The 18165-nt window shown below is 47.5% G+C and overlaps 1 protein-coding gene across 5 annotated transcripts; it reads left to right on the top strand.

The window, feature by feature from the left end:
- Positions 1-421: 421 nt before the first annotated feature.
- SERPING1 (serpin family G member 1) lies at positions 422-17877 on the top strand. Of its 5 annotated transcripts, none has more exons than XM_025355601.1 (8): positions 422-636; positions 1159-1231; positions 2767-3277; positions 4929-5063; positions 8722-8925; positions 9120-9259; positions 14717-14936; positions 17359-17877. In XM_025355601.1, the coding sequence occupies exons 2-8, from the start codon at positions 1181-1183 to the stop codon at positions 17610-17612; spliced, it is 1515 nt and encodes a 504-aa protein (XP_025211386.1). In that variant the 5' UTR covers positions 422-636; positions 1159-1180; the 3' UTR covers positions 17613-17877. The 5 variants fall into 5 exon arrangements, with proteins under 5 accessions (XP_025211386.1, XP_025211385.1, XP_025211384.1 ...); XM_025355600.1 differs by having other exon boundaries at positions 491-636; positions 2752-3277; XM_025355599.1 differs by having other exon boundaries at positions 604-1231.
- Positions 17878-18165: the final 288 nt, after the last annotated feature.

Genomic DNA, 18165 nt, shown 5'->3' with positions numbered 1-18165 from the left:
GCTGAGCTGGGTGCCTCATATCCCTTGTCTGTTATACAAAGAACTACTGATTATGGATCTCTACGAGCAAAAATAGCAGAACACCTACAGGGCACAGGGGAGATGGGAGCAGAGATTAGGCTTCGGAATACTTCTCCAAATGAGAGTGATCAGGGCCCGACATTTCACTGCTTTAAGGCTCAGTTTCTTAACTATCAAATGGGTACAATGGCGCACAAAGGGTTACGTTGAGGATTAACGGAGATGAGCAATTTCCAAAAAGTTCATTCCTTTAAAAACTGCGGAGCACATTTTGTGTACATGCTGTTTTTATTGTTACTCATGAAGACGCGGGGGAAGCTTTGGTTGTGTAAAGCTGATAACTGCACCCAAGCCTCCCCGTTCACCCCACCTACCAGGGGATTTGGGCTAAATTCCTGGCCTGGCTCACAAAGAAAACCAAGCGGTCAGTCCCATCCCGTCCCATCCTGATTTACAGGAACTCACACCAGCGATCAATCTTCCTTAATTTGTAACTGGGCAGTGTCTTGGGCCAGCCAATAGCTAAGACTGCGCTCCCCCCGCACCCCACCCTCCCTGACCCTGGGGGACTCTACTCAGTCTGCACTGGAGCTGCCTGGTGACCAGGAGTTTGGAGTAGGTTTGGTGCTGGGCAGGGGTGGGGAGTAGGGTGGAAAGCATGGAGTGAAGAGGTCTAGGGAGCAGGTCTCCTCACCCCCGCCTTCCGGCCCGCCTTGATCTCAGGGGTCTCTACAGGCTTGCTTCCACCTGGGATTTCTGCCTCCTCCTACCCCAGCCCCTCCCGCCTCAGGCCTGTTGTGCTCAGCCCCCCAGGACCTCCCCTCCCCCACGCCGCTGGCCTCATTGTTTGGTTAAAGCAGGACCCCCCCGCCCCTCACCTCCCCTCCGACTGAACAGATGGACGGAGACCCGGGCCCACGGGGAGAGGAAGGGCCAGCCGGTGCCGGGAAAGGGAAGCGGTTTGGGGAAAACAAAACAGAGGGAGGAGCCAGGGAGAAGGTGGCCCCAGGAGGGAGGAGGAGGGAATTCGCTAAGAGGGACTGGGGCCTGGGACGGAATGGGGGCGGGCCCCCGGCGGGGTGGGGGCCCCTGGGCTCCCAGGCTCGGAGCTGGCTCGGATACTGGCTGGCTCCACAGGTCCGCTGACGTCGCCGCCCAGATGGCCTCCAGGCTGACCCTGCTGACCCTCCTGCTGCTGCTGCTGGCTGGGGTATGTGGTCCCTTGTGGGATGGGGGACGGGGGTGGAGACGGGAACGGGGGATGGTGCGGGGTGCGGGCGGTGGCTGAGGATTAACCCTTCAGGCTCCGGAAAATCAGGAGCGCTCCTCTTGGGATCAGCGAGTGTGATCCTTGCTCACGCACTCGTAGATGGTGGAAAGAGCTCAGGACTCAGACAGATGTAAGTTCTAATCTTGGCGGGCCGTGTAGGAGCTGCGCTGTGTGGTCCTGAGGAAGTCACTTTTCCCAGCCTACTCCTCTTGATTTATAAAATGTGGAATAAACAGATCCCACCCTGTCCACTAAACAGGCTTGGCAGGAGGACCACATAGGGCAAGGATATGGGAAGCATTTGTGATACCAAAGCAAGAGTTTGCTGTAGAAAAGAGCTGTTGGGGGAGAGGTTTGGCTGCTGTGACAGGCGGTGGTCCCAGGCTAGGGCCTGTGAAGACAGGGAAAAATGGTAGCAAACATACCTGGGTCTGGGTGGGGGTCAATAGCAGTGAGAGGTCCCAGTGGTCTGGGAGGTAGTGGACTAGAAAGAAGGCTAAGAAGTGTGGGATCCCAGGAGAAAGGTAGGTAGGGGTGTGTGTATGTACGTGTGTACGCGCACAAGTTGGCATGACATACTCAGCAGATGATGTAGTTATGAGCAGGGAGTTTGGACTCAGAGACCTTGTTTTGACCCCATTTCTGTGAGACCCTGTACTAGCTAATAAGTGTCAGCATCAGTTTCTCTACCTGTGAAATGGGGCTAATGCATGGTTTCTCAGTGGAGGATCTGTTGACACTGGGGCTGGATAATTCATTGCTGAGGGGCTACCCTGTGCATCTTAGGGTGTTTTGCAGTTATCTCTAGCCTGTATGCACTAGATTGTGGTAGCATCTTCCCTGCTGTCTCCCTGTGACAACCAAAACTGGCTCTAGACATTGCTAAATATCCCCGGGGAGTCAAAATTGTTTCAGAGCCGCTGGCCTATACTACTTATCGCTCCCTCCCTTCCTGCCTCCCTTCTTCCCTCCTTCCCTTTCTTTGTTTCCTTCCTAATGTGTATTGTTTTTCCACCCCCACTAATGGGTTGCAACCCATAGTTTGAAAATTTACTGTTCTAAATCCAGGAGCACAAGTTCAAATGTCTGTACTAGCCAAGCAAGTGAGTCAAACAGGTAGATATTTACAGGAAATTGCAAGAACATAGATAAATGGCAATTAACACTCAATTTCACTGTTTGGAAAACAACTTCCTACAGGGCAGTAATTGGTCAGAGATTACAGAGTCCCTGACTATCCCTCATCTTCTGCAGAGCACATTCCTGTGCACCCCCACCCTCACCCTGTATCTCCCCTTCTCTGAGGAATTAGTGGTGGTGGTTCCAAGACAGGTTCCTCATCCGCCACACTGTCAGAAATTACTCTCTTGTACAGGACATTTTCCACATCCACACCTTCTCTAACTGCTTTGACTATTTTAGAGGACTGTGCCTCGTAGTAAGAAAAAAATGAAACTCAGTTTCTTGAACCACAGGATAGAGCCTCCTCAAATCCAAATGCTACCAGCTCCAGCTCCTGGGATCCAGAGAGTTTGCAAGAGGGAAGCGAAGGGAAGATCGCAGTGGCAAATAACTCCAAGATGCTATTCATTGAATCCATCCTGGAGGCTTCCAGCTTGCCAACAACCAACTCAACAACCAATTCATCCACCAAAATAACAGCTAATACCACTGATGAACCAACCACCCAACCCACCACCCAACCCACCGCCCAACCCACCGCCCAACCCACCATCCAGCCCATCCAACCAACTACCCAGCTCCCCACAGATTCTCCTACTCAGCCCACTACTGGTCCCTTCTGCCCAGGACCTGTTACTCTCTGCTCTGACTTGGACAGTCATTCAACAGAGGCCATGTTGGGGGACGCTTTGGTAGATTTCTCCCTGAAGCTCTACCACGCCTTCTCAGCAACGAAGAAGGCAGAGACCAACATGGCCTTTTCCCCATTCAGCATTGCCAGCCTCCTCACCCAGGTCCTGCTCGGTAAGACCCTGACTGCATTCTCTCCAGGTCATTTGTTGGACACTCCCATAAGGGTCACCAACCCAGACACTTACAGAGCCATGTCTCTGGGAAGAAGCTGTAAAAATGGGCTATACATTGGGGGTGTAGAGGGAAGTATCTTTTAATTCTTGAACATTCTATCATTTAACAATGATTTAATAGGCAACCCTATTGCTTGTAAAACCCTGTGACTATACAAGAACATATAAAACAAGGTCCCAGCCACTAACCATGTTTCATGGCAAGGAGAGGTGATAAGAAAGATGAAATCAGGCACAGTGGCTCACGCCTGTAATCCTAGCATCTTGGAAGGCCAAGGCGGGTGGATAACCTGAGGTCAGGAGTTCAAGACCAGCCTGGCCAATATGGTGAAACCCTGTCTCTACTAAAAATACAAAAATTATCCGGGAGTGGTGGTGCATGCCTATAATCCCAGCTACTTGGGCAGCTGAGGCAGGAGAATCGCTTGAACCTAGGAGGCAGAGGTTGCAGTGAGCCGAGACCGAACCACTGCACTACAGTCTGGGTGACAGAGCGAGACTCTGTCTCAGAAAAAAAAAAAAAAAAAAAATCATCAGAGATAGACCTAGAGTAGATGTGGTTAGTACTGCATTCTAGCTCTGTGACCTTGGGCAATTCACTTTAACCTCTCTGAGCCTTGAGTCCTCCTGTGTAAAATAGCGATGATGCTATCTACCTCAAAAGATTAATAACCAGAAAGCTGGGCCGGGCGCGGTGGCTCACACCTGTAATCCCAGCACTTTGGTAGGCTGAGGTGGGCGGATCATGAGGTCAGGAGTTTGAGACCAGCCTGACTAACATGGTGAAACCCCGTCTCTACTAAAAATACAAAAAAAATTAGCCAGGTGTTGTGGCGGACACCTGTAACCCCAGCTATTCAGGAGGCTGAGGCAGGAGAATCGCTTGAACCCGAGAGGTGGAGGTTGCAGTGAGCTGAAATCACACCACTGCAGTCCAGCCTGGGAAGACTGAGTGAGACTCTGTTTCAAAAAAAAGAAAAAAGAAGCAGATAGCCTAGCGTCTGACTTAGTGAGAGGTCAAAAAAATGTAAATCCTCTGCCATCTTGAGGGATTACTGTCAAGTCCCATTGGGTAATTACCCTAGAAAATGAACAAACAAATTACTACAAGCAGTGGGGAGAGAGCTATTACTCCCCAGAGAGAATTCTAAAAAGGCTACAGAATCTTTCTTGGCTGGGCACGGTGACTCACACCTGTAATCCCGGCACTTTGGGAGGCCAAGGCAGGAGTTCGAGACCAGCCTGGCCAACATGTTGAAATCCCATCTCTACTAAAAATACAAAAATTAGCCAGGCATGGTGGTGCACGCCTATTGTCCCAGCTACTTGGGAGGCAGAGGCGGGAGGATTGCTTGAACCTGGAGATTCAAGTGAGCTGAGATTGCACCACTGCATTCCAGCCTGGGCAACAGAGCAAGACTGTCTCAAAAAAAAAAAAAAAAGAGAGAGAACACTTCCAGCTCAGATGATCTGTGACCCCTCCGAAGCAGGGAATACCCTCCATTCCAGCCTGGTCCCCAACCCTCATTCCCAAGGAAGGCCCCCCGACTCATCCTGCAAGTATCTTTCATGTCTGCCCTTTGTTGCAGGGGCTGGGGAGAACACCAAAACAAACCTGGAAAACGTCCTCTCCTACCCCAAGGACTTCGCCTGTGTCCACCAGGCTCTGAAGGGCTTCACAACCAAAGGTGTCACCTCAGTCTCTCAGATCTTCCACAGCCCAGGTGAGTGCCCAGGAAGGGGCAGTGTCTGCAGAGGAGGGTCCTGAGAGGACTCTGAAGGGGAACCCAGCACTGGGGAAAAGAAAGGACAGAGGGAATGTTGGAGCTACAGCATCAGGGATGGACTGCGGAGCAAGTGAAGACCTTGGCAGGAGCATCAGGTCACTGCAGGAACTGGATTGTTCTTCTAGTGAGACCTTAGGCAAGTCTCTGGCATTTATCAACTGCTTTAGAATAAAAATAACCAGGCAGATATGGTGGCTCACGTCTTTACGTAATGCTAACACTTTGGGAGGCCAAGGTCTTCAAGACCAGCCTGGGCAACATGGCAAAACCCCATCTCTATTAAAAAAAAAAAAAAAAAAATGTTGGGGATAGGGCTGGGCGTGGTGGCTCATACCTGTAAGCCCAGCACTTTGGGAGGCCGAGATAGGTGGATCACCTGAGGTCGGGAGTTCAAGACCAGCCTGGCCAACATGGCAAAACCCTGTCTATACCAAAAATACAAAAATTAGCCCGGCATGGTAGTGGGCGCCTATAATCCCAGCTACTCAGAAGGCTGAGGCAGGAGAATTGCTTGAACCCAGGAGAGTGAAGGTTGCAGTGAGCTGAGATCATGCCACTTCACTCCAGCCTGAGTGAAAGAGCAAAACTCCCATCAAGAAAGAAAGAAAGGAAGGAAGGAGGGAGGGAGGGAGGGAAGGAGGGAGGCAGGAAGGGAGGGAAGGAAGGAAGGGGAAAAGGAAGAAAAGAAAGAAAGCAGGGAGGGAGGGAGGAAGGAAAAGGAAGGAAGGGAAAGGAAGGAAGAGAAAGAAAAGGAAAGAAAGGAAGAAAAGTAAAGAAAAGGCCAGGTGCGGCCGGGCGCGGTGGCTCAAGCCTGTAATCCCAGCACTTTGGGAGGCCGAGGCGGGTGGATCATGAGGTCAGGAGATCGAGACCATCCTGGCTAACATGGTGAAACCCCGTCTCTACTAAAAATACAAAAAACTAGCCGGGCGTGGTGGCGGGCGCCTGTAGTCCCAGCTACTCGGAGGCTGAGGCAGGAGAATGGCGTGAACCTGGGAGGCGGAGCTTGCAGTGAGCCGAGATCGCGCCACTGCACTCCAGCCTGGGTGACACAGCGCGAGACTCCGTCTCAAAAAAAAAAAAAAAAAAAAAAGAAAAGGCCAGGTGCAGTGGCTCACTTTGGCAGGCCGGGGCAGGCGATTCATGAGGTCAGGAGGTCGAGACCAGTCTGACCAACATAGTGAAACCGCATCTCTACTGAAAATACAAAAAATTACCCAGGCGTGGTAGTGTGCGCCTATAATCCCAGCTACTCGGGAGGCTGAAGCAGGAGAATCACTTGAACCCAGGAGGTGAGGTTGCAGTGAGCCAAGATTGTGCCACTGCACTCTAGCCTGAGCGACAGAGCAAGACTCCGTCTCAAAAAAAAAAAAAAAAAAGAAAATATGGGGTAGGCAGGCCAGGTGCGGTGTCTCCTGCCTGTAATCCTAGCACTTTGGGAGGCTGAGGTGGGCTGATCACTGGAGGTCAGGAGTTCAAAACCAGCCTGGCCAACATGAGGAAACCCTGTTTCTGCTAAAAATACAAAAATTAGCCAGGTGTGGTGGCACGTTCCTGTAGTCCCAGCAGGATAATAACTTGAACCCGGGAGGCAGAGGTTGCAGTCAGCCAAGATCACACCACTGCATACCAGCCTGGGCGACGGACCGAGACTCTGTCTCAAAAAAAAAAAAAAAAAAAAAGAATAAGAATACCCATATGCATTCATTAATAGATAGGGCTAGAGGGCTAGCAAGCTATAGACCTAAAAGAGACAAAAAACTGTTTTGCTAATTTTTGGGTCAAAGGAGTCTTGGGACTCTCATTCTTTTTATTTTTGTGTTATGTGACTTTGTTATCATTTTACATGTATTACGTTATTAAGTAGGTAATAGTGATAATAGTAATAATAAACTTACAAAACGATCTAATGTAGTTGTTTTCCGACTGTGTTCCTCAGAGCCCTAGGGCTTTGCAAAGCTGTTTGTGGAGTCACGGTGGGAGTGGGGTGTGGGGAGCCTCAGCGGTGGGGAAGGGTTCACTACTTCCTGTGAGAGGACCAGCTGGGCTCTGAGCTCCCCACCCAGCCTCATCCATGGCCCGTTTTATGCTGTGGGCTTCAGACATGCCTTTGTTTGAAAGTAGTTCTGCTGCTTTAAAATGTTTGATAACCATTACACTAATCTACCCACCTCCCTTTTTGAAAAAAAGGAAAACTTTTTTTCAAGCTGTTTTTTTTTTAAAAAGCTATAGAAACAATACTCAGGTCTGGCGCACTGTGCCTGTAATTCCAACACTGAGAGGCTGAGGTAGGAGGATTGCTTGAGGCTAGAATTTCGAGACTAGCCTCTGGGCAACATAGAGAGATCTCATCTCTACAAAAAATTTTAAAAATTGGCCAGGTGTGGTGCATGCCTGTAGTTCCAGCTGTGAAGGACTGAGACAGGAGGATTGCTTGAACCAAGGAATTCAAAGTTAGAATGAGCTATGTTTATGCCGCTGTACTCCAGCTTGGGTGACAGAGTAGGACCCTGTCTCTAAAAAAATAAAAATTAAAAATTAAAAAAAAAAAACTCACCTATCACCCCATCATCTAAAAAACACCCTCTTTTAGATGTGGGAAAAACATGGCTCAGAGGTGTTCAAGAAATGTTGCATTTATTTATTACTTACAAAGCTGTAAGTCAGCTTTATCCCGCTGTCTTGCTAGGTTGGTGAAAAATGTAACAGCATTCAATATGTTAGGGCTTCTATCCCCATCTAGCTGCATCCTGGAGCTGTGCCAAGCAAAGTTCCTGGTCTTATGTTGTACGTAGGCGCCAGCAAAGCCTGGGAAAATATCTCTTTTTTTTTGAGACAGAATCTCACTCTGTCGCCCGGGCTGGAATGCGGTGGCACCATCTCAGCTCACTGCAACCTCCGTCTCCCAGATTCAAGTGATTCTCCTGCCTCAGCCTCCCGAATAGCTGGGATTACAGGTGCCCACGACCACATGCCCAGCTAATGTCTGTATTTTTAGTAGAGACGAAGTTTCGCCATGTTGGCCAGGCTGGTCTTCAACTCGTGGCCTCAAGTGATCCTCCCACCTTGGTCTCCCAAAGTGCTGAGATTACAGGCATGAGCCACCATGCCCAGCTCGGAAAGTATCTTTAATCTACTTAGTCCTAGAAAAATTATCTTTTGAGTGCTTTTTTTTTTTTTTTTTTTCCAGCGGACTGAAGGCTTTTGGAGAGCAAAAGCCAGAAAGTTTTGTCACAGACTCCCACCGAAGCCAGGAAGCAGTCTATGCCATGCCAAATTAAGGGCAGAAAAGAGGAAAAATATAGGCAAATGGAATTTAATATCTCAAAAAGATTATCTTGCAGAGCCATAGTAACATAGCAAGCTGAGGCAGCAGAGGCTTAGGGCCGCTTCTCTGATTCCTGGTTCTGAGTTTGCCTTCTTGGGCCTCGTTTGCCGCATCTGTAAGAGGAGTGGGCTGGACCGCGCCACCATGCCGTGTTCACTAGAGTGAGCAGATAGAGCCATAGGAAGCATGCTCACTCTCAAATCTCGCTCATGGAGAGGAACGATGTGTTCAGGGGACTCATGCCTCCCTTTCTCCACATACCCCCAGACCTGGCCATAAGGGACACCTTTGTGAATGCCTCTCGGACCCTGTACAGCAGCAGTCCCAGAGTCCTGAGCAACGACAGTGACGCCAACCTGGAGCTCATCAACACTTGGGTGGCCAAGAACACCAACAACAAGATCAGCCGGCTGCTAGACAGCCTGCCCTCCGATACCCGCCTTGTCCTCCTCAATGCCATCTACCTGAGTGGTAAGGGGGCCCTGAGCCAGTTGGTCTTCCCATGCTGGGTCCTTCTTCCCCTCCTGGCTTCAAAGCCCACCTAACCCCAAGTTCTACAATCAGATCTCAATGTCCCTGCCCCACCCTTTGCTCACAAGGCTTTTATCTCCTCTTCATCCTTTTCCTACGTGCATTAGAGCACCTCTCCCACCTCTTCCCTCTAGCCAAGTGGAAGACAACATTCGATCCCAAAAAAACCAGAATGGAAACTTTTCACTTCAAAAACTCGGTTATAAAAGTGCCCATGATGAATAGCAAGAAGTACCCTGTGGCCCATTTCATTGACCAAACTTTGAAGGCCAAGGTAAGTTCTTAACCCTTCCTTCTCCTGTTTGAAACCCACTTGAGTCTCCTGACTTTTTTTCTGCTGTCATCCCATCATTTTGGGGTACATGCTTACAAATCCATCATTTCTACTCCTTCCATCTGTATTTCCACCCTATCTTTTCTCCTTCTCCTTTCTCTAGCCTTGGCCAAGGCAGGCATTGTATATTTTAGGCTGGAAACAGGATTCTCAAGTTTCTTCATGCATCTCTGCTACATTGAATGGCAAAATGTGAGTTGTGTTCCTATTCTACACATCTGTTTCTTTTTCCAGTCAACTCATCAGAAGACCCTGGTGCTTAGCAAGTCCTGTGTGTATGTGTGTATGTGTGTACCTGTGTACAGCATACATATACATGTGTACACGTGTATCAGTATATCGTTGTATATGCACATATGTGGTAAGTGCGTGTGTGCACATGAGTTAAATGACTTAAGTGCATTAGCAGAAACTGAACAATTTAGTTTGGTGAGTAGGGAGGGAGAGAAGACAGAATATGGAGCCCAGAGGATTCCAACTGGTAAGCTATCTCATGCTCAGTTACCAGATATTTCCGCCTTTTTAGCATGGCAAAACACAGACCTGTCACAATGTCTCAGTACCTGGCTAAGAAACAAAGGCTCTGTTCTTGGAACATGCCAGGCTTGGTTCCACATTGGGAGCTTTCCTTAGCTTTTCTTTCTGCCTGGATCCCTCTTCACTCAGATCCTCATATAGCTTGTTCCTTCTGGTCATTTGGGTGTCAGCTCAGATGTCACCTTGGTGGAGAGGTCTTCACCCCTTAAAGTAGCCTCCTCCTCACCCTGTAATATCGCTGCTGTTTTATTATATTCATGACATTCATCACCATCTGAAATTATATCATTTATTTGCTTATTTGATTAGGATATTGTCTGTCTCTCTAAGATATTGTCTATCTACTTGAATACAGGAACTGTCTTGTTTCCTTCTATATCTGTAGTGCCTAGAACAATGCCACCTATCATAGGTGCTCATTCAATGTTTGTTGAATAAATGAATTAATGAAATAGAGGGTGCCAAAGGGAGCTACTCACTTAGTAAAAGTGGCTGGAAGACTTCATAGAGGAGGTTTTTTTTTTGAGACAGGGTCTAACTTTGTTGCTTAAGCTGGAGTACCTTGGCACGATCTCGGCTCGCTGCAATCTCCGCCTCCCGGGTTCAAGCAGTTCTCATGCCTCAGCCTCCCAAGTAGCTGGGACTACAGGTGCCTGCCACCACACCTGGCTAATTTTTGTATTTTTAGTAGAGATGGGGTTTCACCATGTTAGCCAAGCTGGTCCTCAAGTGACTCCTGACCTCAAGTGATCCACACCTTCAGCCTCCCAAAGTGCTGGCATTACAGGCATGAGCCACAGCGCCCGGCTGAGGAGGCTATTTTTGACTATTCTTTGCTCACTTATTTATCCACTCATGTACTTATCCACCCATCTATCCATCCCTATCTAATGTATTTGACCATTCATGACTCATTTAGCAGAACCAGGACAGCGCATATAAGGCACAGAAGAGTGAATATATGTGACAGGTCCAGGGCATTGTTCAAATTCAAGATATGTGGAGGGAGGTATAAATATGAGATTTTTTCAAATCAATTGGAATAGCTATTTAATCAAAGCCATAGATGTTAGGTAGAAAGTAGGAATTAAGCACTTAACAAGTTAGGTTTAAATGTAACTATTTGAATTATAAGAACCAGTATTTCCTCTGTAGAAAGGTTATTAAAGTCTCACACAAAACTCTAAACCAAAAATCATTGTAAAAATCCCTTAGGATAGACTGTTGTAGCCATTGAGGTGAGGTGATAGGTTGAGGTAAGCATTCTGGACATATAATATCGTTAACTAATATTCAAATACAAAGGAGGTATAATATGAAGAGTAATTTCTATCTCCCCAAGCCAATATGAGTTTTGTCTGTTTGTTTGTTTTTCTTTTGAGACAAAGTCTTATTCTGTTACCCAGGCTAGAGTGCAGTGCACAATCCCAGCTCTCTGCAACCTCTGCCTCCCAGGTTCAAGCGATTCTCCTGCCTTAGCTTCCCCAGTAGCTGGAATTATAGGCACCTGCCACCACTCCCAGCTAATTTTTGTATTTTTAGTAGAGACGGGGTTTCACCATGTTGGCCAGGCTGGTCATGAACTCCTGACTTCAAGTGATCGGCCCACTTCGGCCTTCTAAAATGTTGGCATTACAGGCATGAGCCACAGTGCACAGCCTGAGCTTTTTTTTTTAAGCCAAAGGAGGAGTACTTTTGTGCACAAAAACCACTATTTAGAGTTCCTTGGGTTTTAAACAGATAATTAATGTATTGACAAATGCAAAATTAAAATTTTACTTATGCCTTTTAATTTTAAGCTGAACTTCCTACATTAAGAGTAGGGTGGGCCGGGCGTGGTGGCTCACGCCTGTAATCCCAGCACTTTGGGAGGCCGAGATGGTTGGATCACGAGGTCAGAAGATCAAGACCATCCTGGCTAACACGGTGAAACCCCGTCTCTACTAAAATACAAAAAAAAAAAAAAAAAATTAGCTGGGCGTGGTGGCGGGCACCTGTAGTTCCAGCTATTCGGGAGGCTGAGGCAGGAGAATGGTGCGAACCCGGGAGGTGAAGCTTGCAGTGAGCCGAGATCACGCCACTGCACTCCAGCCTGGGCAACAGAGCAAGACTTTGTCTCAAAAAACAAAAAAGAGTAGGTGATTTGGCTGGGCATGGTGGCTCATGTCTATAATCCCAGCACTTTAGGAGGCTGAGGCAGGCGGATCACTTGAAGCTAAGAGTTTGAGACCAGCCTGGCTGACATGGTGGAACTCTAGCTCTACTAAAAATACAAAAATTAACTAGGCATGGTGGCGCATGTCTGTAGTCCCAGCTACTCAGGAGGCTAAGGCACAGAATCGCTTGAACCTGGGAGGCAGAGGGTGCAGTGAGCCAAGATCACGCCACTGCACTCCAACCTGGGCAACACAGTGAGACCGTCTCAAAACACAGACAAAGAATAGGCCAGGTGCAGTGGCTCGTGCCTATAATCCCAGCACTTTGGGAGGCCGAGGCGGGTAGATCACCTGAGGTCAGGAGTTCGAGACCAGCCTGGCCAACATGGTGAAACCCTGTCTCCACTAAAAATACAAAAAATAAGCCGGGTGTGGTGGTGCACGCCTGTAATCCCAGCTACTTGGGAGGCTGGGACAGGAAAATCACTTGAACCTGGGAGGCAGAGGTTGCAGTGAGCCGAGATCGTGACACTGTACTTCAGCCTGAGGGCCAGAGTGAGACCTTGTCTTAAAAAACAAAAAACAAAAGAATAGGGTTTTTAAATAAAATTTTATAAAAGAATAGTGTTTCTTAATAAAAATACTAACTCTCATTTGTTCTTGAATTAATTGCCATATTGAATAGATTAAACTCCTTTAAACCATTTGTTCTGTCTACAAACATAATTAATATTCCCATAAGCATTTTAAGCTCCCTTTAAAAATTTAATATGCCCAATTTTCTGTTTTCTTTTATTTATTTTTGTAGTTTTACCAGACAGGGTCTTTCTCTATCACCCAGTCTGGAGTACAGTGACACAATCATAGCTTATGTAACCCAAGCTCCTTGGGATGAAGCAGTCCTCCCACCTTAGCCTCTTAAGTAGCTGAGATTACAGGCATGAGCCACCTCACCCAGCTGATATCCTTTCTAAACACATCTAATACCTGACAGGTCATAATTACAACTGTGCTTGGCCATATCATCCTAGCACCTAAGGCTCACTTGTAAACTGAAAATTAAATTTGAAGAGTGATTTAACTTCTAGCCAACATTCCAATATCATTCTCACACTTAATGAAATTATCCTACAACTTTGCTTAAAAGCATAAAACTAGCATGTCAGATTCTCTTAAAACTTACAATCACTATTTTAAATAACAAACATACAGGTCACCCTGAACTTAACACCTGGTTTTAGCATGATGAAGTTGCTTTCTTTTGTCATTCCCATACTAAATTCTAAATCTTCCTGGCACTTAAGGATATTTACCCAAGGAAGGGGGTGAGATTTACCAGCTCAGGTACACCGAGGTTACTGGCTTGAAAATTCAGGACCACAGCATGATAAATTTTTGTTCAGAGATTCAAGGTTCACACATAGGACCTGAAGGGCAGATGCTACTCAAATGAGTATATCCAACTTGAGTCCTGTGTCAACAGGGACCCCATGTCCATCCTCTTCAGCCGAAATTGGCTTACAACCTACTTTTTCTGGGCTATTCAGGTTCCAACAACTGATTGCTTTCAGTTAACTTCTTTATTGCCCAGTTGAATTCTGCATTCTTCTAGATTCTTTTTGTTCTTTCAGCCTCAATCATAATACCATTTAATGACAGTCTCATATCCTATTAGACTAGGGTTTCTCAGCCTTGGCACTATTGACATATTGGGTCAGAGAATTCTTTGTCCTGTGCATTGTAGAATTTAGCATCATCCTTAGCTTCTACTCACTAGAAGCCAGTAGCACTGTGTGCACGTCCTCCCTGCCCACTGCCAGCTATGACAACCAAAATGTCTCCAGAAATTACCAAATGTCCACCGAGAGGCAAATGCACTCTGAGTTGACAACCCCTGTATTAAACCCATGGGCCCTGCACTTCTTACAACTTTTGTCTGGTCACCAGTTGAAAGTCCTTCTTTTTTTTTTTTTTGAGATGGAGTCTCACTTTGTCGCCAGGCTGGAGTGCAGTGGCGCGATCTCGGCTCACTGCAACCTCCACCTCCCGGGTTCAAGCAATTCTCCTGCCTCAGCCTCCTGAGTAGCTGGGACTACAGGCACGCGCCATCATGCCCAGCTAATTTTTGTATTTTTAGTAGAGATGGGGTTTCATCATGGTGGCCAGGATGGTCTCGATCTCTTGACCTCGTGATCCACCTGCCTCGGCCTCCCAAAGTGCTGGAATTACAGGCATGAGCCACTGTGCATGGTTGAAAGTCCTTTTAATAGCAAAGTGGAAAGGTAGGCTAAGACCAGCCTGTGAACAATCTTGAATGCCATACTGATATTTGTAGCTAATCTCATAGGCAGTGAAGAGCCGTCAGTAGTTTTAAAGAGGCTGACCTGATAACTCGGGTGGTTCAATATGCATGCAATATACTACATGCACAACACATTTGGCAGGAAGGGAATAGGGCTCAGAGAAATCAAATCACTTGGCCATATTACATAGCTCGTCAGTGGTAGAGTCAGGGTATAATCAGAATTTCATGCTTCTTCCTCTACCTCTCCCCAGCACAGAGTTAGATCAGCACTGTTCACCCAGCTGGTATCCCCATTTCGTGGTAAAGCCTGGAAGCCTAGGTCTGACTTGTGACACAGAGGGTAGGGCCAGGAGAGAGCTGCGGTAGGAAGACTGTTAAGGTGCATCTCTTATTTTCTAGGTGGGGCAACTGCAGCTCTCCCATAATCTGAGTTTGGTGATCCTGGTACCCCAGAACCTGAAACATCGTCTTGAAGACATAGAACAGGCTCTCAGCCCTTCTGTTTTCAAGGCCATCATGAAGAAGCTGGAGATGTCCAAGTTCCAGCCCACTCTCCTAGTACTGCCCCGCATCAAAGTGACGACCAACCAGGATATGCTGTCAATCATGGAGAAACTGGGTGAGCTCTGGCAGCTTGGGGTTACTCCCAGGCCATCAGAGGAGAAAGGGGGGATCCCTAAGATGTAGTTAGCACTCTCGAGAGTATTTTTTACATCCATAATCTCAGTTTGTTCTGCAACCCTGCAAGTTAGAAGGGTAGGTGCTATTATCCCATTGGATCATTGTGGAAATGAAGGCCCAGAAGTTTTATGTGACTTACCCAAAGATTCCATGATTTACCCTTGAGCTAGTCAGAGGCAAACTAGAATACTGATCCAGGTCTCCAGCTCTCCTGAGTTTTTTCTATGGTTCCTTGTGACACAGGCAGTGGAACAGTGGTACAGGTAATTCACCAAGGTGAATTATGGATGCTTCTTCCCCAGACATGTTTCAAAACAGTCAACCACACCATGAAATATGCAAGAAGCTATCTGGAAATGCAGGTCTGGAGGCTTCTGAGTTTACGAGAGGCAACAGAGACTCCATTTTCTTTTTTTTTTTCTTTTTTCTTTTTCTTTTTTTTTTTTTTTATGAGACAGAGTCTCTGTCACCCAGGCTGGAGTGCAGTGGCGCGATCTCTGCTCACTGTAAGATCTGCTTCCTGGGTTCATGCCATTCTCCCGCCTCAGCCTCCCGAGTAGCTGGGACTACAGGCACCCGCCACCACGCCCAGCTAATTTTGTTTTTGTATTTTTAGTAGAGACGGGGTTTCACCGTGTTAACCAGGATGGTCTCGATCTCCTGACCTCGTGATCCACCCGCCTCGGCCTCCCAAAGTGCTGGGATTACAGGCATGAGCCACCGCACCTGGCCCAGAGACTCCACTTTCTAACCTTTGTTTTTTTGTTTGTTTGTTTGTTTGTTTGTTTGTTTTTGAAATGGAACTTCGCTCTGTCACCCAGGCTGGAGTGCAGTGGCATGATCTTGGCTCACTACAACCTCCACCTCCTGGGTTCAAGTGATTCTCCTACCTCAGCCTCCCAAGTAGCTGGGATTACAGGCACCTACCACCACGCCCAGCTAATTTTTTTGTATTTTTGGTAGAGATGGGGTTTCACCATGCTGGCCAGGCTGGTCTTGAACTCCTGGCCTCAAGTGATCTGCCCACCTTGGCTTCCCAAAGTGCTGGGATTACAGGTGTGAGCCACTGTGCCCAGCTTCATTTTCTAACCTTTGATCTCATGTCCAACCCTGTCACTTCATTTCTTGTTAGAGAACTTGACTACCTAATGCATGATGCCGTTTCCTTGTATATGCCATCTGTATAGGAAGAAAACCTCTTTTTTATTTTCATTCAACACTGCTGGCCACCAAATAGGTGTGGGAGTGTTTTCTAAGCAATTCTCCAGTTCTCTGGGAACACCAACTAGGTGTCCTACAATTGAATCCAATTCTAACCCTCTCTACCTGGAAGTAACATCAGATCCCACGCAGTTTAAGGGCTCAACCCCACCAGATTTCCCCGTTTCCAATGTCAGTTACAAGACCAGGTTGTCATCTGTGCATCAGACCAACCAGCTATAATTTGGAGGTTCCCACGACTCCCTGTAAGGGTTTCATCATTTGCTAGAATAGCTGACAAAACTCAGGAGACACTTACATTTACTGGTTTATTATATAAGGGATTAAGTAAAGAATGCAGATGAACAGCCGGATGAAGAGATACACAGGGCAAAATCTCGAAGGGTCCTGGGCCCAGGAGCATCTATCCTGTGGAGTTTGGTTTGCTACCTTCCTGACACATGTATGTGTTCACCAACCAGAAGCTCTCAGAACCCTGTACTTTAGGAGGCTTCATCATGTAGGCGTGATTGATTATTACCCAATCTCCAGCTCCTCTCTTCTCCCCAGAGGATGGACAGAGGGGCTGAAAGTTCCAAGCTCTAATCACACTTAGTCTTCCTAGTGACCAGCCCCCATCCAGGAGTCAGCAGGAGTAGCCTCATTAGCACAAAAGGCATTCCTATGACCCAAGAAATTCCAAGGGATCTAGTAGCTCTGTGTCAGGAACTGGGATCTGAGACCAAATATTAGATGGCCTAATATTTGGAGCTAAAGATGCTCCTATAGCATATTTTCCCATTATTTCACAGCATCATAGCATTGCATATAACCTCATTTTTTCATATATGACCTATCTCTGATCTGTTACCTCACTTCCAAGGTCCTGGGAAACAAGGAGACAATGACATCATTTTTCAGGGTTGTTTTAGGGATGGGGGGCAAGGCCTCTCACCTTGAGAGAGAGTGGCAGTGTTGGGCCCACTAATAGAGGATCCCATGAACTGGACCAGAGGGTAGAGTATGTAATCTGGCAAACAAGGAAAAAGGAAGAGAGCACTGGTACTCAGGATGAACCCAGAGAATTCAGGACAAAGGTCTCCATCAGCTGAGGGTCTCATGCCGACCTCTGACTCTGTTTTTCTCTGGTTTTGCCCTAGAATTCTTCGACTTTTCTTATGACCTCAACCTGTGTGGGCTGACAGAGGACCCAGATCTTCAGGTTTCTGCGATGCAGCACCAGGCAGTGCTGGAACTGACAGAGACTGGGGTGGAGGCGGCTGCAGCCTCTGCCATCTCTGTGGCCCGTGCCCTGCTCATCTTTGAAGTGCAGCAGCCCTTCCTTTTCCTCCTCTGGGACCAGCAGCACAAGTTCCCTGTCTTCATGGGGCGAGTATATGACCCCAGGGCTTGAGACCTGCAGGGTCAGGTTAGGGCGAGCGCCACCTCTCCAGCCTCAGCTCTCAGTTGCAGCCCTGCTGCTGCCTGCCTGGACTTGGCCGCTGCCACCTCCTGCCTCAGGTGTCTGCTCTCCACCAAAAGGGCTCCCTGAGGGTCTGGCCACCCTTGGCTTCTATTAGCCCTTCTCCATGGCCCTGCCATGGTCTCCAAACCACTTTTTGCAGCTTTCTCTTGTTCAAGTTCACCAGACTCTACAAATAAAACCTGGCAGACCATGACTTTCTCTGCTTTGCCTTTGTTGTTTATTTTTTATTATTTTTTAGGCAGGGTCTCGCTCTGTCACCCAGGCTAGAGTACAGTGGTGAGATCATGGTTCACTGCAGCCTTAACCTCCTGAGCTCAAGCAATCCTTCCACCTCAGCCTCCTAAGTAGGCAGAACCGCATGGGCTTACCACCATGCCCAGCTAATTTTTAAATTTTTTGTAGAGACAGGGTCTTACTATGTTGCCTAGGCTGGTCTCCAACTTCTGGGCTCAAGCAATCATCCTAACACAACCTCCCAAAG

This window comes from Theropithecus gelada, chromosome 14, assembly GCF_003255815.1.
Source record: "Theropithecus gelada isolate Dixy chromosome 14, Tgel_1.0, whole genome shotgun sequence".
Classification (NCBI taxonomy): Eukaryota; Metazoa; Chordata; class Mammalia; order Primates; family Cercopithecidae; genus Theropithecus; species Theropithecus gelada.
Note: the sequence above shows the minus strand (reverse complement) of the source record. Positions and strands in the feature narration are given on the sequence as shown.